At 45.0% G+C, this 24,063-nt stretch overlaps 1 protein-coding gene and 1 pseudogene across 2 annotated transcripts in view; one reads left to right on the top strand and one right to left on the bottom strand.

Annotated features, from left to right (window-relative positions):
• The window catches only part of EGFLAM (EGF like, fibronectin type III and laminin G domains), a 221,792-nt gene that overhangs the window by 18,562 nt on the left and 179,167 nt on the right, over nucleotides 1-24,063 (bottom strand). Inside the window, exons 13-18 of one of the 2 annotated variants that reach the window (XM_012460023.2) lie at nucleotides 22,335-22,460; nucleotides 20,199-20,442; nucleotides 15,919-16,030; nucleotides 11,539-11,655; nucleotides 8,705-8,885; nucleotides 1,391-1,414 (exon numbers count right to left, since the gene is read on the bottom strand). In XM_012460023.2, the coding sequence (XP_012315446.2) occupies nucleotides 1,391-1,414; nucleotides 8,705-8,885; nucleotides 11,539-11,655; nucleotides 15,919-16,030; nucleotides 20,199-20,442; nucleotides 22,335-22,460 (804 nt within the window). The remainder of the gene's footprint in view (nucleotides 1-1,390; nucleotides 1,415-8,704; nucleotides 8,886-11,538; nucleotides 11,656-15,918; nucleotides 16,031-20,198; nucleotides 20,443-22,334; nucleotides 22,461-24,063) is intronic. The other variant, XM_012460024.2, reaches the window with a different exon arrangement.
• Nucleotides 17,025-17,279, top strand: LOC135274776 (large ribosomal subunit protein eL27-like; annotated as a pseudogene).

The following is a 24,063-nucleotide window of genomic DNA, read 5'->3' as shown; positions in this document are numbered from 1 at the left end:
AGCCTTTCATAAAAACTAAAAAAGAGGCCAGGCACAGTGGCTCACACCTGTAATCCCAGTACTTTGGGAGGCCGAGGTGGGTGGATCATGAGGTCAGAAGTTCAAGACCAGCCTGGCCAACATGATGAAACCCTGTCTTGACTAAAAATACAAAAATTAGCCGGGCATGGCGGTGTCTACCTGTAATCCCAGCTACTCAGGAGGCTGAGGCAGGAGAATCGCTTGAACCCGGGAGGCGGAGGTTGCAGCGAGGCAAGATTGTGCCACTGCACTCCAGCCTGGGTGACAGAGTGAGACTCCATATCAAAAAAAAAAAAAAAAAAGAAGAGAGGAAAGAAAACAAGAAAAGCAAAGGGTGAAAAAGAAAATTTAAAAGACAATTTTGGAGGTAACTACCCAAGAAACAGCTCTGTGGTTCTCCAAAGCTGTGCAGCCCTGGACAAGGGCCTGAGGCTGCGAGGACCCAACAGGACGGCGGTGAAGGGCTCTTGTCCCTACAGTTTGGGGCTGCACCCCCTGCCACTCCCTTCTGACTACAGGAGGTAGGAGGAAGAGGAGACAAGGAAGGGAAACAGAGGGAGGAAAAGAGAGTGGGAGGCAAAATGGCAAGAGGACGGGAAAGGAGCCAACCAGGAGCATGGGTGGGATGAGTGAGAGAGAAGGGACACTGCGGCAAGACGAGGATGGAAGAAAGTGCGGAGAAAAGGCAGCGTGGAGGGCGGCCACCAGGCACGGAAGGACGGAACCGGAAAAGGAAAGAAGAAGGTGCCGGAAGAGGAGGGCCAGGAAGGGACCCAGAGGAACAGAGAGAAATGCCAGGGATGAGGAGGACGGGCGGCAGGTACGAGTGCAAAAACGGAGGAGGTGGAAGGACGCTCTTGGCTGGGGCAGCGGGCCCCTCGTTTCAGGACACCGTGGCTGGGAAGGGAGAAGGAAGATAGAAGATCTAAGCTGACTGGCGGCGGTGGCCTTCCCGGAGCTACACTGAACCAAGGAGTCCCTGGTGGGTTTGGCTCACCCCCAGCGGGAGAGGGACAGCCGGGCCCCACCCCTGCTGTTGTTGGCCATGGCGTGGCCATGGGCCTGTGGCCAACACCCATCTTTCTGAACTCCTTGCAAGGGTCAGGACGTGCCTGCCACACATCAGCTCTGCATACAAGCTTCCAAGGGGCTCTGTGGGAGCCCCCAGCAGTTGCCGGCTCAGCCCCCAGCTCAGGAGAGAAGTGTCCTCTGGCCGGCTGGCGGGAAGGCTTCCCACCGAGTGCAGGCGTGTCCCGGCTCCCACACCACTCACCCCAGATCCCCTCTGCATGCGGTTGGCCTGCCCTGGCAGGCCCTGGCCCAAGCCCAGAGCACTCTCACAGTCTCTCATAGGACTTACTGTACTTACTATTGAGGCAGTAGTTCCCACACTCTGCCCGGTGCCAGCATGAAAGAGAACAGGGAGAGTCAGCCTTGTACAGTCCTTGTCAAATCCCAGTTACTCTGGTTGCAGATCACTTGAAGTCAGCCTTGTTTCTCTCACAAAGCTCTGCCCGAGGGTCCAGAGCCTCCTCGTAGGAAATGTGAATGTGAGCCCCGTGGGAACCACTGGAAATATCTCCTTAGGATGACTGGCACTGAGCCACCCGCCTCCCCGTCTCATCTCAGCTAATGAAGGTGGGGGTGGCAATGGACCAAGAAGATGTCTAAAGTCAGCTGTCTGACACTTCTGAGGCTCCCTTGCCTTCAGCTGACAATCTGCATTTCTTCTAAATCTAGAGAAACAGCTCATGCTCAAGAGTTACCTTGTCAATGATTATTACTTTCCTTGGCTCTAGGCTGCATGTGAAAAAGGAATGATAAGCCAGCCAGCTGCCTCTTCTCTCTCCCTGGTGGAAAATACCGCCCACATTCCCACCCCACCCCATCCCTCCTTGCAGGATTCTAGAGCCCTGGTTATCTTGTGATTAACAAAGGGCAGAGGCATTCTTGAGAAATAACACTACTGGATACAAAATGATAAAAATATGTTTCATTGAAGTGAGTATATATAGGGACAAATTATCCCATCCAAAATCATCAGAGCTCAAAGTGGCCATTGAGCCCTTTCTAGTCCTTTGTAGTTGGTTTAAATGTTGTAAGCATTATTATTATTATTATTATTATTATCATTATTATTATTATTAGAGACAGAGTCTTGCTCTGTTGACCAGGCTGGAGTACAGTGGCACGATCTTGGCTCACTGCAATTTCTCCCTCCCGGGTTCAAGTGATTCTCCTGCCTCAGCCTTCTGAGTAGCTGGGGCTATAGGCATGTGCTATCACGCCCAGCTAATTTTTGAATTTTTAATAGAGTTGGGGTTTCATCATGTTGGCCAGGCTGGTCTCGAACTCCTGACCTCAGGTGATCCAACTGCCTCAGCCTCCCAAAGTACCAGGATTACAGGTGTGAGCCACTGTGCCTGGCCAACGTGATTATATTTTAACCTAACCCTATACCTAATTTTATTTTATTTTATTGAAAAAAATTTAATTGACACATAATTGTACATATTTATGGGATACATAGTGATGTTTTGATACATACAATATATAGGGATCAGATCAGGGTAATTAGCATATCCATCATCTCAAAATGTATCATTTCTTTGTGCTGGGAACAGTCAATGTCCTCCTAGTTATTTGCAACTATATAATATACTATTGTTAACTATAGTCATCCTATAGTGCTATGGAACACCAGGACGGACTTCTATCTCCCTGTAATTTTGTATCTTTTAACAAATCTCTTCTTTCTATTCTCCCACTTCCTCTACAATTTCCAGTATACCTAATTTTTTTTTCTACATTATCTTTTCTCTGTTGGCAATGGCCTCAATGATTTATTAGTTGAAATGTGTTTTTGTTATTTTCTTACATTTATATCTAAAAGCTTGTGCCATCTGGTGACACACGCATACAAAAACACCCCAGTGGGTGGCAACCTCCAAGCCAGAAGCCCTGCAGTCTAGGCAAAGCAAATTTTCCATTTGAGGAACTTGGAATTTCTAATAGACTATAAAGGGTTCACCAGGTGTGGTGGTTCATGCCTGTAATCCTTTCACTTTGGGAGGCCCAGGCGGTGGATCACCTGAGGTCAGGAGTTCGAGACCAGCCTGGCCAACATGGTGAAACCCCGTCTCTACTAAAAATACAAAAATTAGCCAGGCGTAATGGGGCATGCCTGTAATCCCAGCTACTTTGGAGGCTGAGGCAGGTGAATCACTTGAACCTGGGAGGTGGAGGCTGCAGTGAACCAAGATCACACTACTGCACTCCAGCCTGGGGTGACAGAGTTAGACTCCATCTCAAAAAAAAAACAAAAAAAACAAAATGAGTTGAAGGGACCACTGGTTCTTTCACATGTTCACAGGACCTTAGCACAGGAAAGGGCCCTGTGGGCATGGAAAGCCACCTTCCCCAACAACCAGGGCTCCTGTCAGCAGCATCCTTGATGGATGCCCATCCCACCAGAGCAAACATTTCCCACAATGAGTAGCTCACTCTTCCACAAGGTGGTACCTCCAGTGCTGGACCATTCTACTAGGTACAGATATCTTTATTATAGTATGCTGACTATAGCCACAAAGTAAAAACAAACAAAATCTTTCCCTAATCTAGCAGCCCTTCAACTATCTGAATATAAACATCTACACTAAACACCCCCAGATCTCCCATTCTGGGGGTGTTTAATGATATACCATCCACAGAAAAGAAATTCCCTTGAATTTGGCTCTTGCAGTTGGTTTAAATGTTTTCTAAAGAAAGTTGTCCTTGGCATTTTATTGCATAAGTACATCAGAGCATGATTCTAACCATCTTATATTTTTTATTTTTTGACATGGAGTCTCGCTCTGTCACCTGGGCTGGAGTGCAATGGCACGATCTCACTGCAACCTCTTCCTCTTGGGTTCAAGTGATTCTCCTGCCTCAGCCTCCAAAGTAGCTGGGATTACAGGTGTGCACTACCACACTCAGCTAATTTTTGTATTTTTAGTAGAGAGAGGGGGTTCACCATGTTGGCCAGGCTGGTCTCGAACTCCTGACCTCAGGTAATCCACCAGCCTCAGCCTCCCAAAGGGCTGAGATTACATGTATGAGCCACCGCCCCGGCCTGACTCTAATCATCTTAAAAGTACATATTGTTATGTGATATCAGGGCATCTGAACATTTGGTTGTCCTAGGGTTTGTCTTTGCAGGCATTACTAAGCTGCTTCCTTAGCCATAGACATCTTATATGACTTTGTGACTGAAAAGAATGTGCCTTGCTAGTTTTAAGAATGGAGTTGATTTTTAAAATGGTGTCACCCTGGGTCTCCTATGCTCCTGTTTCCCTAGTGAAGGTGCAGGAATCTTGGGAACCATCTTAGAATTGTGCTATTACAAGTTCCAATTACTAAAGGAGGAAATGACCAGAATGAGGGACTGGGAACAGCCAACATGGTCATTAGCTGAAGGACTGCAGCAAAAGAGACTGGGTATTTGTTTAATGTGTATGTTTGCATGTTTCACTCTTTAATTCACCTTTAAGATAAATGTGATTAAATTTTTTTTCCTATATAACAACCGAATTACTTGTGTAACAATAATTAAATAACCTCTCTTTTCCAATTAATTTGAAATGACTTATTTTTAATAAATTTTCCTATATAACAAAAAAAGAAATTCCCTTTAGTAGCATAATTTGTGTGTTTTGTTAATTTGTGGTTTTATAAACAATTTTCTTATATTTATAGAAGCTATTTTTTTATACACTGGGACCAAAAAAAAAAAAAACCAATCACCCAAATCAGACCCTGGACAAGATGTGACTCTACTAAACAACATAGAATACTCTAAATGTTGCACGTGTGGTAGGTCAGTACCAATCAGGCAGCACTGGATACTTGAGGACTGCGCGCCCCCGATGAGTCCATGCCCTAGTCTAGCTTTGTCTCAATAGCTATAGGCTCTGTCGTGTGCGGGGCCACCTGCTACAGAGAAACACTGCCATCTAGTGGTCTCTGGGATCCTGCACAGTCTGAATTGAAGCTGTTCTAATAATACAGGGAAGGGAAGGAAGGGTCAAAGCTTAATTTCCCAGGTGACTTGTCCACTATTGACTGGGAAAACCCAGAGAAAACAGCTGTATCCTGCACTCACCCCTTAGACACTCAGAGCATAGCAAAGGCTCTGAGAAGTTCTACAGAAGAGAGAATTGTCTGTTTACTCAGGATTATCCAAATGTATTTCACCATAGAAGCCTCCTCCCATTTTGTGTATGTGAATGCGTGTGTATGTGAATGTGTGTGTATGTGTGTGTTTTGTGCACAAAGCAGCGATTAATATTCCTCAGAACTTAGTTTTTTACATGTGCCTTGTGAAACTCTGCTAGGACGTTTTAGTAACTTACTTAGATACACAAGCTCTGAGGAACTGGGACACAAGATGGGTCCATTTGGATGCAAGTAGAGAAAAAAAGAAAGAAATCTCTAAGTATGGAAGTAATTTTTGACAGGGGAGACCTTAGTGAGAAAAAAGGGGGCCTGGGTATTGGGTAGTACATGGGGTGCTGAGGTTTGGGGTGAAGATGCCTGAAAGTGATGGCCACCAAATGGAAGGTGAGGGGACCCCCCCCAGGTCAAAGCTTATGTTTTTTCTTGTTGCCTGAAGTCATGCTGGGAGTAAGAAGAACCTCTGGTTTCTCCTGTCCTGGTGGGTCTTGAAGTTGGGACAGACAGGTTCAAGTTTCTGCAGTGGCCACTGCTACAGAAGCCTGTGGCACCCTGAGAGCATCTCAGATGCTCAGTGGGAGCTAAGTGTACCCCTCAGTCTGGGTCAGGTCCTGCTCCTGCCTCCAGCCCCACAGGAAAAGGGGAGACCATGAAACCACCATGTAGTCTGAGTTTCTGGCCCCTGCTTTCCTGAGTTACAAGAGGTGGGAACAAGTGTCAAGTCGTCCAACTGTGGCCCTTGTGGAACTCACTTGCCACACCCTCTGATGAGGCTGAAAAGACGATCCAGAAAACCAAATTTCTCATGAAGAAGGTGCCTTCTGGTATGGACTGGGTGAGGCCTGGTGCTGGTTATTTCTATACCATTTTGCTTCATGTAAAAGGACTGGTTTAACTTCTGTATGAATGCTGGGAACAGGTCCTTGCTCTTGAAGCATGGTTTGATTACGAAGCAGAAAAAGAACCCCAACTTTTAAATATATGAGGCTAAAAATCACCTTGCTGGATGAGACAGGATTCTTTCTGACAAGCACGGATGGCTTCTCACCATTCAAGGTCTCTCAGACTAAGGATTTACCCTAACTTTCTGTGTATTCTCTTGCATCTCTATGGAACAACACAATTGCCCATCTCTTTTCCTTTTCTTTCTAATCCTTACAATGGGACTAAATGCTTTCACCAATATTATAGCAGACTGCATGGCAACTGCCCTCAATTGGTACCTGCTGGAGCCTGGAAAAACTGTCCCAGAGTCCCCATTAGTCCTTTCCAGCCATTATGATGAGAGGAAATTATGGGACAGGGGTCATACCTCTGATATATGAACCGTCCTAGGATTAAAGGATGCCATCTTCCCAGAAGCAGTATCTTGATTTCAAAATACAATCAGATACTGAATCAATGTGGAGGGTGGCTGCTGGCTCATCTGGGTTCCAATCTTGGTTCTAGACTGCTTTGCAGGAAAACAGGCCCCAGTGTTCTACAGTTCCCTCGCTGTTGTCCATTCCCACAGAGCTTGCCAGATCCAGGCGCTCACTGGATCTGCCCCATCATTCTGGTGAGATTTCTTCTTATTGAACCTGAACCTATAGTTACAAAGCTATAAATGTGAGCATGTTATCTCTGTTATGGCGAATGTTCTACCACAGGAAATGAAGGCTAAGAAGATCACATATTATCCTTTCCTTTTTCCTTTAATTCCCAATGCTAAATGTTCATTTAAGTCCAGGCTTTATATATTGACCATTAAGGTTAGATAAAAGGCAGGCGCAAACTCAAAGCGCCTGTGGTAAAATCAGAGACTTAGGAAATTCAGACGCTGATGTGTGAAATCCAAACCCAATTTTCTGAATGAATGAGCCAATCTTCAGCTAAATCTCTGCAAGTACAACCTATTAGCTAAACAGCAATTTGCTTCTTAGGATTATAATCAGGATAATTCACAAATAGGTCAATTAATCATCCTTGTTAAAAATACATTTCATGATGTGCCATGTAGGTTTCAAAATTCATTTAAATATAAGAAATACTATGAAGTCTTCCAATTGGCACATTGGCATCTTTCATATTTTCTAAGACTGCTACAAAACAACTTCTCCTACCATTCTATATATCAGTGTAACTACCTGTAATTTTTTTTTTTTTTTTTGAGATGGAGTCTTGCTCTGTCACCCAGGCTGTAGTGCAGTGACGTGATCTCGGCTCACTGCAACCTCCGCCTCCCAGGTTCAAGCAATTCTCCTGCCTCAGCCTCCCAAGTAGCTGGGACTACAGGCATGCACCACCGGCTAATTTTTGTATTTTTAGTAGAGATGGGGTTTCACCATATTGGTCAGGCTGGTCTTGAACTCCTGACCTAGTGATCCGCCCACCTCGGCCTCCCAGAGTGCTGGGATTACAGGTGTGAGCCACCATGCCCAGCCAACTACCTGTAATTTATAGTTTTCCTCTCAGCCCTAATTCTGATAAAAATCAAGAACCTAGAAATAGAAAAGACAGTGCACATTCCTTCAAAGGCTCACTGCCTTATTTCCTCCAGGCCTTTTTGCTTTTTGGGCAGGTGAGGCCACACTGAGACTGAAAAACGAAGGTCCGTGTGGTCCGACATGATGGATGTATGTGGGAAATGTATTCTAGATACCAGGGCCATGGCCTCTGCTTCTTATAAGCAGGTACAGAACACAAATCCAGCAGGGTCACATGGTCTATGACCTGCTCTAGCTTTCAGTCAAGGGCAAGATGGAAACTGAGGTGTCCACAGCACCTGCTGATGGATTTTATTTTTCTCCCCACTAATAATAATGACTAGTATTAGTTGGTTGGTTGAATACTTACCAGGCCCTCTTCTAAATGCTCATTGAGCCAACACCATAACCCTCTGTGTTACACACACAGTACTATTGCTATTATTATTCCCATTTTACCATTGAGAAAACTGAGGCACAGCAATTTGATACTCTAGAAAATAGCATCATACAGAAGGTTATGCATACTTTAGTTTGGGGTAACTAATGTATAATTTATGTTTTTCTGTATTTGGGCAAGGTTTCTCATACAGCACTCACAGACAGGAGTCAAAATATTTATCAGCCTACAAAGCATAGGTATCCATCTATCAGGATAGGCTCTGGGAGTGGCTCAGATGCAAAAGTCCTGGAAATCTCTACTCTATTATGGGTTAACTTTGGGGTAGCTAGACCTTGAGGCCGTTCTCAAGGAAGGAGCCAGGGCAGAGGGTGGGGAACCTATTTACCCACTGTTAACAGAAGTATTTCAGCATTTAATTATTATTAAGGAATCATAGTGGTTTATAAATAATCATCTAATAAGTTATTGAAATAACCGATCAAAATAACCAGTATAGCTGCACCACTGTTAAAACTCTTCCATTAAGAGTTGCAGTCCCCCAACTGGCTCTCCGCTCCCTCCACTCCCTCCAAGGAGCTGTGCCTCAGACCCCTGAGTGTACCTTTCTGGCAGTGAAGCCCCTCAAAGCCCAAGGGGCAGTCACAGTCATAGCCCTCCTTCCTGGGCCGGCAGCTGCCCCCGTGGGCACAAGGGGCTCTCACACAGGGGTGGGCCGCATTCTCCACATTCACTCCGGATGTGAAGTCATGCTTGACATGGATGGTTCGGTCGTTCAGGATGATCTTGGGAGAGAAAAACGTAAAGAAATTCAGGAATTGAGAAAACGTCTTTGTAGTCTTCTAAAGCTTCCCTTGGCACATTAATCTAAGCTACACATAGGGAGATTAAAAAAAAATTTTTTTTAAGTCCAGTTTCTCCTTTTTTTTTTTTTTTATTTGAGATAGAGTCTTGCTCTGTAGGCTAGGCTAGAGTGCAGTGGCACAATCTGAGCTCACTGCAATCTCTGCCTCCTGGGTTCAAGAGATTCTCCTGCCTCAGCCTCCCGAGTAGCTGGCATCACAGGCACTCAACACCATGCTTGGCTAATTTTTGTGCTTTTAGTAGAGATGGGGTTTCACCATGTTGGCCAGGCTGGTGTCAAACTCCTGACCTCAGGTAATCGCCCACCTCAGCCTCCCAAAGTGCTGGGATTCAGCTCCTGCGTGGATGACAAGACTATAAAAGTAGAAACTAGGTCGGGCGCAGTGGCTCACGCCTGTAATCCCAAGTTGATCCATTTGGGAGAATCTGCAGAGTGAAGTGCTCCTCTGGTTCTGGAAGACTGGCCGGTTAGGTTGTAAAGAAGTTCCAAGAACTACAAAGTTTGGATTTCAACCTACCTGCACATCAGAAACACCCAGAGGGGCTTTTAAGCAATACTAATGCCCAGACCCACCCAGACCCACTGAACCAGAATCTCTGAAGGTGAAACCTAGTCTTAACTTTAAAAAACTTTCGAGTCACTTCAGAAGATGCAGCCCAGATTGGGAGACACTGCTATATAAACAGAACGGGGAGAGTGCAAAACCCAGGGTGATGGACTCAGAGGTCAAACAGGGCACCATGGCTCCCCGTGGCTGTGGAATCCAGAGACGCTTCCCCGTGTACTTCTGTATGATTCCAACTAATGTCCTCAAGCGGTCTCTAAAATTCCATCAGCTGGACCTCCCCGATTGTCCCACTCACTCCTGCTATCCTCCTTCCCTGACATTCCTGAATCCCCTCCCTCTGCACATTCCCTTCCCCACTTAAGAAACAAAAGTGAAACCCAGGCCACATCTTTACCCCGCTGTGCACAAATTTACTAGTGCCGAAGAGCTCCTTTGCCCCCTCTCCCCGGCAATGTGACTCTGGTGAAACTGATCAATCATGAGGAGGGGCTACTGGGTTCCCTAGTCCCAAATAAATGGCTCCAATGTCACCAGCCCTTGGTTCAGAATATGGATTTACTTTGAATTGTTGCTGGGCTTTGCAGAACTTGGAGACAGAAAGAACACCTCCTAGGGGAACCCCCACTGCCCAGAGGTTATAAGAGGTGAGCAATGGCACTTCCTGCCAGGAATCTAAGCTTCCAAAGGCTTGCCTGGCCCTTGGAGAGCATTGGGAGAGCTGAGAGAAAACTTTTCCCTAGTCCTGAATCTGAGAAGCTGCTGTAGAGTGGCAAGGATCCTTCTACAATCTCCCCCTTTCACACTGCAAGTGAAGGACCAGGAAACTGCATAATATGTGCTGAGACAAGGCAAGAATGGCACTGTTCACTCCAGGACATGGCCCAGACCAGGACTCAGGCAGGAGAGGGTGGTCGTTCTAGCAGGAGATGGGGAAAGGGTTGTGTGCACTGTGTGAAGGGCAGAGCACAGCCTGAGAAGGGTGGGCAGGGGATGGGAAATGTCTTAGCATCCCAGCTTGTTTCCTAAGTGAGAATTTGAAGCACATGGTTCAGCATGGCCAAGCCCACTTGTTGGGGAGAATGGTCTGGACTGAGGTGTCACAGATCTCGGAGTTCAGTAACAAAGGGACAGGGACATGGGTGACTGCCAGCAAATGTTGACCGGGCCTGACACTGTGATGGGAGATAAGATGGTCACAGCCACAGGGGCCCTTTTCAGTGAAAGGAGGGACTTATTTCATCATTCTTCCTTCACCTTAGCGTCCCTCATGCTCCATCTCAGGTAAGAAAAGGATCCTTTAGGCCCGACTGGTCACTAAAGGAAAACAGGATGAAGCTAACATCCAGGAACTAAACATGCTTTTCTTCAGATCCTTGTGCTCCAAGTGTTTGGTGGCTGCAGCCAGGGCGTGTCCTCAGAACCACAGGGATCATGGGCAGCACCAAGAGAAGGAATAAAACACAGAGAGCAGGGGAGTCTGTATCTTTTACTCAACTTTTTTTTCCTCAACCTTCTAGGGAAGGACTCTTTATGCTCTCAGGAGCTTGGTTACATGATCAATGAACCATTGCTGAAGTGTGGGGGTGGGGATGAGCATGGGCTCTAATATTGAGCAAACTGCAAAGTACCGCCAAAGAGAAGCACAGAGCCAAGGCTGCTATTCAGCTCCACACCCCTCCTTCCCTGCTGTGGAAGTATCTGCAGACACCTGATGCCATTTAACTCTCTCAGCAGTCCTAACATAGTTCGGTAGATTTACTGTAAAAATTCATCATCACCAAGTGGCATTCATGGAATGTCTGCTGGGCACAGACCCAGGAGCAGATGTTATAGGAAAGTGAAGTTGGAAAGCCATGCTGCGGGCATTACAAAATAAAATCTTAAAAATGTTCAAACTTTCTCGAAGTGTCTTTCCTGGGTGCAGCAGATGACACTGATCACAATCCTCACTTTCATTTTCTGCGGTCTGAGTGGCCCAGTGAACATGAGGAAGAGACGCCTGTACCTTCTGGATGCTCCCGCTGAAAGGCCTCAGGATACCCGAGTTCTTCTTCACATCATCGTAACTGGGGACTCCGCCAATAAAAATGTCTGTGTTGCACTTGATCTGTGTGAAGCCTCCCTGCCAAGAGATTAGAAACAAAGCATGGTGTAACTTTAAAACAGATGTTCAAAACAGTCAAATGGGTCTTTGGTTCCCTGTTGGGGAAGAAAATGGTAGACACAGCCTCAAGACCCATCACGACAATCTGTCCACAGATGCGCTTCACTTTCACAGTGTTTTTCATTGCTACTTCCCACCTGCCTGAATGTTGGTAAATGTCTTAATGTCTCTGAGACTTCGTTTTATTGTCTGTAAAATGGGAGTCATTGTATCTACCTCATAGCTATGTCATGATGACTGGCAGGGCGCACTACTGTTCACTGGTACCCCTCCCCACGGGAAGATTGCCTCCAATCTGCCAGCTCGGATGCACTTGTATGACTTCCCATTTTTTTTTTTTTTTTTTTTTTTAGATGGAGTCTTGCTCTGTCACCAGGCTGGAGTGCAGTGGCCTGATCTTGGCTCACTACAACCCCTGCCTCCCGGGTTGAAGTGATTCTCCTGCCTCGGCCTCCAAAGTGCTGGGATTACAGGCGTGAGCCACTGCGCCCAGCCTTGTGTGACTTCTTATAACCCATAAAACATGAGCAGAAGAGAAAATAATCACTTCTGGGCAGAAACTTTCAGAGCCAGAGAATAGTTAGCCATGCCCTTTTCTCCCTCCCTCTGTTCCTTCAGCCTGGATCTCAGATTAGAGCTGCAGCTAACCATTGGTGGATACGTATCATGAGTGAGAAATAAACCTTGAATTTGAGAGCTCTGGGAATGAACACACTTTAGGTAATGTTAAAGTTACATTTCCTTTGATTTACAATAAAATAAATATAAATAGTAGCAGCTTTGATCATTTATTTAACAAATATTATTAGGCACTTACTATATTATGCCTCAGCCACTGTGTTAAGTGCTGGACAAACAACAGAAAATAAGAAAGACCCAGTCCCTGCCCTTCAGGGGTTTATGCAAGTAGGGAACACAGACAAGTAAAAGAGCAGGTGAGATCAGCACTGGGAAGAACTGTACAGGTGGCTATGGGTGCACCTGGGTGCCAGACATGGGAGTCTCACACCCTACTCTAGACACAGAGAGTGGGAGAGGTGGTCAAAGAGTTAACATTGTGGAAACTGGAAGAAGTTGGGGCTTAGAGGGAATGTGAGTATAAGGCACAGGCGAGAAGGGGCCAGAGCATGCAGGACCTTATACGCCACATTAGGAGCGTGAAATTTACCCAAAAAGCAATGAGATTTAAGCAGGAGAGAGAGAGGTCTGCACTTTGGAAGATCACTGGCTAGAGGGAGGAAAATGAATTTGGGGTCAGGTCAAGGATAGAGAAGATGAGACAGGCAAATCGTGGAGAAGGAAGTTCTGTTTATCTTAGGGCGTGCCCACGGTGGCTGGGTCTAGCCAGGTACCCCAGGGAAATTTCAATTAGATAAATAGACCAAAGTGCCTTCTATCAATAGCCTTCAGGCAGCTTTGAGGTTTTTACTTAGTTAGCAGGTTATCAAAGAAGCATAAAAGCTTTCAGGAATTCTTGTGGCCCAGCAATAATACCGAACCAGTCAGGAACTGTCACCACAAACCCACAGGCATCTTTCTTTTGTCATTGCTCTTACACAAAAGTTAAAATAAGATGGAAAGAGGAGAGGAGGAAGGACGCAGAGTCAAGGAGGTTTCAGAGCAGCTGGCTGCTGGGAAAAAAACCTTTGCATTATGATGTGTCCAGCAGCGGGGCCTCGTGGAGTGAGGAGCAGTTCCTTTTGGCTGCTCATCAAAATCCTCGTCCAGCACCCTCCTGCTGACAAGTGGAAGGGCTGCAGCTGTCACGCCCATGGGGGACCGTAGGAGAGAAGCAAACAGACCGCACCAAAGCCAGGCCTACTCTGCAGTGAGGGGCTTCATGTCTGGATCCTACACTTTGGCTTGGCTGGAGCAGTCTGCAAAGCTGAGCAAACCTCCAGGCTGGAGTTTCCTGAAAGCCGCAGAAGCACTGCTCCTCCATGCATCTCGCATACTCAGATTCAACCCCAGGCTCTTGGTATTTCTCAGTGCTGCCAGCTGAGTGGTCTGGTGGTCAGGTTGAGCTGCGCATGGGCTCTTAGCTTCTTAGGTCCTGGGTTAGCCCCTCAAAGTGTTCTCTAACCCCTGCCCTCACCTGTCTCTGAGCTCTAAGACCATCGCCCTGTCAACCACACTTCGACCATGATAGGGACAGCTGGGGAGCAGAATTCCTTGCGGAAAATATTTGATTAAGGTTTAGCACATGGAGATCAGGCATTGGCCTTCCCACCCTGGCTCACAGAGGACTCAGCAGAAAGTCCCTCCAATGCACACTCCAAAGCCACACCTTCCTGTGGGTTCCTTTTGCTTTTCTTTTGTGTTAAAACTCCAGTCAGCTCCATTCACCCACATGCTGCCAGAGGTCAAAAAGCCAAAAGGGAGGGCACAAGCTCCACCATATTGGTTTCATGCTCTTTTGCTGATGTGCAGTGATAGAAACTCTGTGCTGTCTCTTAGATCCTAATAGTAAATACTGTGCCCTGAAGAGTTAACTTATTTATAATCATGGACCTTGCCCCAACGGTTTATAAACATTCCCATCCTCAGCTTTTGTTCCTGTTTTATAGATGTTTGCAACTAAGATCTAGAGAGATACAATTGAATTTACATAATTAAGCCAACAGACAGCCAGGTGTATTCTTGTGAGCTTCTAATTCTGTCTTGGACTAAAGTTGGCTGCTGGAATGTTATGGATTTTACCAAAAGTGACTCCAATTCCCCCTTTAAAATCAATTTTCCTTCATCCCCTCCTTTCTTCCCTTCCTCCCTTTAAAATCAATCCCCTTCCTTCCTTCCTTCCTTCCTTCCTTCTTTCTTTCTTTCCCTCCTCTCCTTCCTGCCTTCCCTCCCTCCCTCCCCAGATATATATGGAGCATTTTCTAGGTGTGAAGTGTGCCTACCTCTTGACACAGAATCCAATTTTGGATTCCCCTCATTCCCAAGGAGGTCCTCCTACCACTGCAGCCCCTCAGGCTGGCTTCTGGACATATCTGTCCCTCTTTCTTCTCTCTCCAATCAAGTACCTCTTTCCCCACCAAAAGTCTCGTCTTCTTCCTTTTCTTTTTTCTACTAATATATTTGCTTATTAGTATACCCAAATTTGTCAATGTCCTCTTTAAATCTTCCTTTGCACAGAATGAAAACTGGTGGGAACTAAGATATTGGCCAGTCTAAAGTCCCCTCTATTTTTAAGGAACTGTAAATTGTGTGTGTGTGTGTTTGCAGAATCCTAGCAGGCTAGAGTTTAAAGCAAATCTCCATGACTTTCTCTTAAAAATGTTATCTTTCTTTGGATATGACCTTGGAATTAAAATCATGGAGGGAAGTTATAAACTTGAGTAGAAATTCTCCGAGTCCATAACTGTACACTATTAACCACTGCTGCTGCTACCACTACTACTACTGCTATGTAACGCTATTTACTGCTGACCTGGCATCAGGTACTATTATGTTTTACATGTACAATTCTTTTAATTCTCACAACAATTCTGTGAAGTAGGCACTATTATCATCACCATTATCCCCATTGATATGAGTGCTCCTGCTGACAAGTGGAAGGGCTGCAGCTGTCACGCCCACGGAGGACCGCAGGAGAGAAGCAAACAGACCCCACCAAAGCCAGGCCTGCTCTGCAGTGAGGGGCTTGGTGTCCAGATCCCACACCTTGGCTTGGTTGGAAGCAGTTTGTAAAGCTGAGCAAATCTCCAGGCTGGTTTATGAGGATAATGCTGAGACGAGAAAAACAACCTTGGTGGTAGGTCAAGTAATCAGTATGAGCTCACCCCACTGGTAAGTAATGGAGCCAGATTTTTAGCCCCAGGAGGCTGGTCTCACAACCTGTTCTTGTCAGGTCTCCCCCATGCACCACGAGCCCTACCCCAGAGTCCACGTTCTTACCTACTACTTGGTACAGCCGATAAGAACAAAGGTGGAGGTGGGAGGTGAAGAGGTGAAAGGCAATTTTGTAAGTGCTGAACGTATTGGGTTTCAACTCATTTAATCTTCACAACAACCCTATGAGGCCCATACTATTATTATCCCCATTTATAACTAAGCAATAGAAAAGTTAAGTAATTTGCCCAGTGGGAAGCTGGGATTTTGACACAGGCACCAAAGTCCATGTACTTAACCACAACACTGTGCTGCTTTTCTACCACAACAGGCAGAAAACAGTGATCTGGTTCACACTGACTATCAAGAGAAAAGGCGTGCTATTCTTACCTCTGCCATCCCCTCCACTGCCTTCTGTTTATCCACCTGTAAGATTCCATTTTTCGCTGTGCGAGATACATGAAGCTCGTGCCAGTTGCCTAGGGTGAGGGGATCTTCACTCCTGTGGAAGGAAGATGTGATATTAATTTTATGTATCGAATTGACTAGGATAAGGAATGCCCAGATGGCTGGTAGAACATTATCTCTGGGTGTGGTTTCTGGAAGAGATGAGCATCTGAAATCAGTAGACTTAGTAAAGATCTGCCCTCACCACCTGGGCAGGCATCATGCAATGTGCAGAGGCTCTGAACTCAACAAAAAGGAAGAGGAAGGAGGGTGTGCTCTCTCTTCTGAGCTGGTACATCCACCTTCTCCTGCCTTGAACATCAGTGCTCCTGGTTCTTTGGTCTTCAGACTGGGACCAAGACTTATATCATCAGCTTCCTGGTACTTGGGCTTTTGATTTGGACTGGAACTGACATCGTGGGCTCTCTGGTTCTCAGGCCTTTGGGCTTGGACTGGAAATACACCACTAAATTTCCCGGGCTGCCAGCTTGCAGACAGCAGGGCATGGGACTTCTCAGCCTCCATAATCATGCAAGCCAATGCCTCATGATAAATCTCTCTACATATCTATTTATAGCCTGTTGGTTCTGTTTCCCTGGAGAACCCTGACTAACATAGAAGGAAACTGAGCATGGGTTAGCACATTATGGATAATTTTTATCAATCTAGCCATGAGAAAACCAGTGCTAATCGTAGGCACCCCAGTCCATTCAGTAAAAAGAAAACACTAATTCCTGCTTAGTAACAACAGCCGGATTAGCTACCATTTATTGGACCCCTTCATACAGTAGGAGCATTGCATTTATTGTTTTATTTATTCCTCACAATGAGCCTGAAATGGGGTTCAGTGAGTCTGGTTTTCTAGATGAGAGGTGGCATGAAGGTAAAACATGGTCATAATTGTGCACAAGCTTGGAAGAAGAGAAAAATTCTACAAGCTATGGTGTAAAAAACAAATTATTTGGTGTACCAATGTCTGTAACATACTTTGAAATGCATAAAAAATAAGAAGGACCTTTCTGCTGTAGGCCTGAGTGGCTGCTGTTGAAATGGGCAAGTTTGTGAAACCTGGGAAAGTGGTGGTGGTCCTGGCCAGGTGCTACTCTGGACGCAAAGCTGTCACTGTGAAGAGCATTGATGATGGCACCTCAGATCACCCCTACAGCCACCAGATAGCCCCTTGGACAAATCCGCTATCAATAAAGACGTCTTAAACACAAGGCCCGATGGGAGGCCCAGGTCAAGTATGAAGAGAGGAACTGATGGGCACGAACAAGTGGTTCTTTGAGAAGCTGCAGTTTTAAATGCTTTGTTTTGGTCATTAAAATTTTTTTTAAAAAGGACCAGGCACGGTACCTCACTTTAATCCCAACACTTTGGGAGGCCGACGTGGGTGGATCATGAGGTCAGGAGATGGAGATCATCCTGGCTAACATGGTGAACTTGTCTTTACTAAAAATACAAAAAATTAGCTGAGTGTGGTGGCATGTGCCTGGAGTCCTAACTACTCAGAAGGCTGAGGCAGGAGAATTGCTTGAACCCGGGAGGCAGAGGTTGCAGTGAGCCAAGATTAGATTACGCCACTGCATTTCAGCTTGGGCGACAGAGCGAGACTCCATCTCAAAAAAAAAAAAAAAAAGAAGGATGGATGGACAGATATAACAATGACTAGATATGTGATGAAGCAAATACAGCAAAATGTTAATTACAGACTATAGTGCTCAGTATCAGGATGCTTACTGTACAATTCTTCCAATTTTTCTATATGTTTGAAATTTTTTATAATAAACTATTGAGCAGGAAACAGATTTCATATTTTCTGATATTGTAAAAATGATTAAAATGACATTAAAAGTTCAATTATTCATTCAAAGTGGAAGTGCTTAAAGTTTAATGACATTTATGCAAGTCTTACACATTACATTTTATAGTGAGGTGTGCAGAAAGTCTCATTATTGCATTTGTGTTTCCAGCAATGTCTAGTTCCTGGCCCTCGCTGAACTTCCCAATTATTTTGTGGTCCTGGATCATCTTCAGAAAACCATGAGGAATACCAATGGGCACAATTATTGAAAGGTCACCACCCCCTCACTTGATTTTTTTTTGCTTTGGCAAATGCTTTTGTGATTTGTTCTTAGCAATTAGAATTTAATCACCTTGCCTAAATCAATACGCAATAAAGAAACAAGCAGCCCTTTTTAAGTGGTCTATCTCCATAACTGAGCCGTTTCATGTTTTTGTGCTGCAGAGGTCACTTGCTGTCGATGCGTCATCTTCCTCAACACCCTTTTATCGATCAGGGCCATCAAGAACTCATTCCAATTGTCTTGATTTTTTAATCAAGTTCATAATGAATTTGCCCATCGTATCCGTTTCCTAAAGTTAAAATGATGTGGCCAATTCCACAACTTCCTGTAGTTGGGGCTTTCCTGCATTTTCTTAATTAAGCAAGAAGTCTTTGAAATGGTTTTCAAAATAAACAGCTTCCAAAGGGGCATCTGAAATACCAGGAGTAATCACTGTTGTCAGGTAACACTCAGGACAGGATGGGATAAGGGGGAAGGTGGTGATTTGTCCCTTAGAAACTCTTGCCTCATTTCCATCACCTAATTCTTAAAACTTCTTTTTCCAGTTGCCTTTCCTGACAGGCAGTGAAATAATGTTTACAAAAAAAATTAAAAACACCTTGTGTCAAAAATAGGCACAGAGTTATGAAAGAGAAAAATGCTGGACTTCTAAGGGTTCCATGTGCTTGTGACCCCACGGCTGGAGCTGCCACTGCAGAGAGGCAGTGTGGAGGGGAGAGCCTGTCCAGGAGGGGGGCTGACGAGCCCCGACCCTCTCCTGGATCTTTCCGGTCATTCCTTACCCAGAAAGAAAACCATCTAAAAGTGCAAGGTGATATTCAAGGTGTCTTCTTTGAATACAGTTCTAAGTGAATTGCTTAGACTATTTTGCATAATCATATGTAAATTGAATCAATTAAATCCCCACCAAAGTTGTCTTGAAATATAGAATGTTTTTGCATAACCAGAGGTACAATATTTGTCCATTCCCCTAGGGGAGAAGGTGTCACCAATGCGTAGGAATTCAGCCACAAGGACAAAAATAAACTGTCCAAGAACTGTTGAAACCTAATGCAGTGAGCATTTTCCATCAGCCAGGAAAAATGATCAGTAGTTAAGGGCAATGCACGGCTGTTACATCTCACCCACATACTCTTTTTAAACATGACAGTCTAGCAATGTGAATAGTGATCGAACACAGTTAGCAATATTCTTTGAAACAACAACAGACTAACTGATATCCTGTTACAGGGCAGCATGGAGCAAAACATCCTTGTGAGTTTCAAAAGAGAAGCATTAGACAAATGTAGGAGCAAGGAGTATGTCCACATTCGATGAGTGGTCCGTCCGGCTTGGAGGTTAACACTACCACAGAAGGAGCACAATAAAAAGATGGAGACATAAACAAATAAAAGCATCTGCATCTACCAACTACAGGCTTCAAGGAACAATTGACCTGCTAAGCAATTTAATAGTACAAACTAGATAAGGGTAGAAAAGTTTTGACTACTCACACCAATTCTACAAATACCAGCAAATACTGCGAAGCACCCATTTCCTACTGTGCTATGGAAACCACTCATCACACTTCTTTCTTGAGCATATCGGTTAGGGAGTGGGTCTTTGCATTGCTGATGATTCACTGTCAGTTTCCATTAAAAAAATAGTTCAAGAGGAAAGTGAAAATTTAGGGTGAGGTCATCAGGGACATTTTTGTTCATAAATACTTGTTAATACTTTTTTACTAGTTGACATATATTTGCTGGGTGCCCATCACGTGATGCTCTGTATAAGATGCTGATTAGTTACAGTTCATCAAGTTTCTGTGGCCAGCATGGCATAACCTTAGGTGGAAATGGAGGCAGTTTGCCTCCAACTGAGGCAAGTCCATTTTCCCTAGTTTGAAGCATAGAACTGCTACTTGCTGGGTAGTTATTTGAGAAAAGGCAACTGTGTGGGCAGGAGAGCGCTCTCTATAGGAAGCCCGTCACCTGCATGAAGCAGGACAAATCGGGACAAGTTTCAGAGGAAAAGCATGTAGAGAAGACAGGATGAGTGTAAGCTGTTGAATGGCAATTTGTTTTTTTTTGTGTGTGTGTGAAGGAGTTACTCTTTGCCTTTTTAAGGGAAAGTGTCCCAGAACGTTTCAGCCCTCACCTGAGAATACCGGTCCCAGAGCCACAGTCAAAGCGGAACTCCACGTGGCCCTCTGCCATGTTGATGGACAGGAAGTCTTTGCTGTCTGTGTCATAGCTGTACAGGAGGACACCGTTTCCTGAATCTGGCCGAAATGTGATCTCAAACTCCATGAAGGAAAGGTAATGCTGGGGCTCCAGTGGCCAGGGCATTGCAGCGTAGGATCTCAGAGACTCTCTGAATTGCGGAATGGTCAAGGTGAAAGCTGAAGAAACAAACACGGTGTTAGAAATCCCTCTGTGGCAGAAACTGACCAGATGTGCACCCATAGCTGTGTTCTTTTTTTCCTGGATCAGACCTAAACTACAATTCCCAGCAGCCCTGCAATAGCTTGGTGGTGTGACCCAATTCTGGCCAATAGAACATGGGTGAAAGAATCACACAGTCTGGCCCTAAAACTTCCCTCCATCTTCCATGTTCTTTCTCTCCTCTCACATGCTGGCTGGATGCGGCTATCAGTGGAGGACTCCAAGGCCCCAGAAGAGCCATCAGATGGCAGAAACCTGCATCCATGTATAACTGTGTGGAGCAGAACCCCTCTCTTACCACCATCTCTGCAGTGATTTTGTAATGTGAGCAAGCACCAGCTTTGATTATGTAAGGCTACTGAAGTATGAGATAGTATGTAACAGCATTGGCTTACCCTGACTCATATGCCCTCTTTTAGGTGACACGTGATTTGAGATTACAAAAGCTTTCCCCAGTATGGTATCTTAGGTCTAAATCTGAATTAGGGAAGAGTTTGACTAGTTTTGTAATCTTAGCCTCAGTTTTATTTTCTTTTTATTTTAATTTTAGAATTCTGGAAAACTGATTTTCCAAAATCATTTTTGGAACCCTCCATGATTTTCCAAAATCTTTGAAATTTTCTGTTATCATTTGCGTGTGTGTGCACATATGTGTATTTGTGTGCATGTGTTTCTATGTATATATAAGTGTGTACATGTACATAGTTACATATTCTGTGTATATACAGTATTAAAGTGTGAAATAATTTAGTATAACAGTACAAAAAAAGGTTGCTTTTGTCTCATCACATTATTAATGTTTCTGTATCTGTGTCTACCTTCCCAATATATATATATATTTTTGAAATGGAGTCTGTCTCTGTTGCCCAGGCTGGAGTGTAGTGGTGAGATCTTGGCTCACTGCAACCTCTGCCTCCCAGGTTCAAGCAGCTCTCCTGCCTCAGCCTTTCGGTTAGTTGGGATTACAGCTGCACACTACCACACCCAGCTAATTTTTGTATTTTTAGTAGAAAAGGGGTTTCACCATGTTGGCCTCATGATCTGCCTGCCTCAGCCTCCTAAAGTGCTGGGATTACAGGTGTGAGCCACCACACCCGGACCCAGCTTCCCAATTGTTTATTGGAAATTGACAGATACTCTAAAGGGCATAAGCATGAGTTTTAAATATTTTGAATTCAGTCTGATACAAATCATACCAATACAGGCTCTTTAAAAGTCATTCAAGGGCCAAGAGAAGCCCATTCATTCTGGCATCTTGAAATAAACATATGTTTGGATGAGGGACAAAAGATGCCCCGTAGTAAGAAGTTTTGAAAGGCTCAACACCAGATGAGTGAGTTCTCTTTACCAAACACATTTTTGTACTCAGAGATGCTCCAACCTGGTTAAAAACAAGTTTCCCCCATCTCTCCCAACAAAATAACGCTGATCCCATAAAAATGTATGGGGCTTTATTAGCTTTGCTAAGAGTACATTGATGAGGCCAGGCATGGTGGCTCACACCTGTAATCCCAGCACTTTGGGAGGCCAAGGTGAGAAGATCACTTGAGGTCAGGAGTTAGAGACCAGCCTGGCCAACATGATAAAACCCCATCTCTACTAAAAATTAGCTGGGCATGGTGGCGCATGCCTGTAGTCCCAGCTACCTGAGAGGCTGAGGCAGAAGAGAATCACTTGAACCTGGGAGGTGGAAGTTGCAGTGAGCCGAGATGTGTCACTGCACGCTGGCCTGGGCAACAAAGGGAGCCTTTATCTCTTAAAAAAAAAAAAAAAAGTACATCGATAATAAAGTACATCTACAGGAATTAACATGCAGACAGAAACTGCCATCAACTTCCTTCTTTCTCACCGTCTTCACAGTGTCGACCTTTAAACCCAAGGGGACAGAGGCAAATGTAGGAGTCGGCTTTGATTGCTGTGCAGGTGCCACCATTGATGCACGAGGCCTCATCACAGATTCCACTGCTGCATTCCCCTAAATGCAGAATGAGAATTATAAAACCAATCCACCGTGTGTGCCAGTCCAACACAGTGGCGCTGACTCCACCAGCAGCTCATGGTGCTGAATAAATACAGTTCAGTTCTTACTCCTGTTGATTTGCAGCCCTGCACAACTGCAAACGGGCTTTCAGGGTAAGTGGAGCCTGCTCTTCACTTTAATTTAATTTTGGTTTGTCCTGTATGAAGAGCCATAGAGATTTAAAAAACATGATGGACACAATAAATCAAATAATACATTTCTGGGCAATTTTATGACCACTAACTGGGATGACTGAGCTGCTTCTGCTTTAATTCATCTCTCTGTTGCTCCCACAAGAGCATATTTCAATCCCTCCAATGTCAACAGGGTGTTTATATTAAAAGTGTTCTAAATTGCACAACCCCAATTAGCTTAAGTGCTGCTGCCTCGTGGAAGGAGTTACCTAGCCACATCTAAGCTGATTAACTCACCTGGATTGTGGACTCCTCCATCTAGGGTAGGGAGCCAGGAGGGAGGACCCCATAATATGCTGGCACAAGGGTTTCAGAATCCCTATTTCTACTTCCAAAGTTATACTCTTATGAGGGACAGAAAGGTGGGCTGCAGTAATGAGGGCTGAAAGGCTCAACATCTGATGAGTAAGTTCTCTTCACCAAACAGATCAGAGAGCTACAGAAAGGGTATCCTTTGTCATTTTCAAGTGTAGGTCATCAGAGGAAAACAAACGGACTTTTCATGGACTGTTTTTCTTCTGCTTGTGTTTTCTCTTTGTGTGTAAGAAATCAGTTAGACAGATGGACCACCATCTGGCCCAGAACCACATAAGGGAGTACAAAACACTTTTTCTGGGGGTGGAGGTAGAAGGGTGTTCCTCTGGAAGTGAAGGGTCCAGCTGTGCTCTCTCCGTCTTCAAGGCTGCCCTCTGCATGAGCTTGTAGCCCACCCTGTGACAGCAGGAGCCCTCCTTGGCCTGAGTGTGTCACCTCGGCAAGATGAGTCTCTCACCCTTCCCTCCTTGAATTGGTCCAGCCTTTTCATAAAGACTCACTGGAAGGAGGGGTAAGGACCAGGCACCCAGGGGAGACCCAGGAGAGGAGACTGTCTTTATGGGTTGCTAACAGAATTTAATTAAAGCCCTTGCAGATGGCTTGCCACCCCAGCTAGGGTGGGCTAGTCTCTGTGAATTCCAGCTGGTGGCTACTGGCTGTTCACGCAGACATGACCAGTGGTCTCCAGCCACAGCCCTAAGAATGTCACCCCCAACATTCACAGTCTCTACAGAGATGCTGGCTGACTTTGATCTTAAAGAGCCAAATTCTTAAAGGTCCCTGAGCCCCATCAATTTCTATGGGTTGTGATTCCTTCACAGAGCTTGGCTGGATCCACAGGAAGAGGCAGGGTACTTGTGTTATTTTAGATGTGCAGAGATGAATTACTTTACAAATCTTCTGCATTTTAACTATTTTTAAGAGGTAGGGGTGGGGTAGGGGAGGTCATGAAAGCCAGACAGAAGTGTTGACTTGGTGAAAGCAGCCTTTCAGCAAGATTACTCTAGGAATGGCATGCAAGACAGACTGACGAGTGACGGGTGGAAGAG

The sequence above is a fragment of the Aotus nancymaae genome, unplaced genomic scaffold (assembly GCF_030222135.1).
Source record: "Aotus nancymaae isolate 86718 unplaced genomic scaffold, 86718_ANA_hifiasm-v0.15.2.pri h1tg000014l, whole genome shotgun sequence".
NCBI classification, from domain to species: Eukaryota; Metazoa; Chordata; class Mammalia; order Primates; family Aotidae; genus Aotus; species Aotus nancymaae.
Note: the sequence above shows the minus strand (reverse complement) of the source record. Positions and strands in the feature narration are given on the sequence as shown.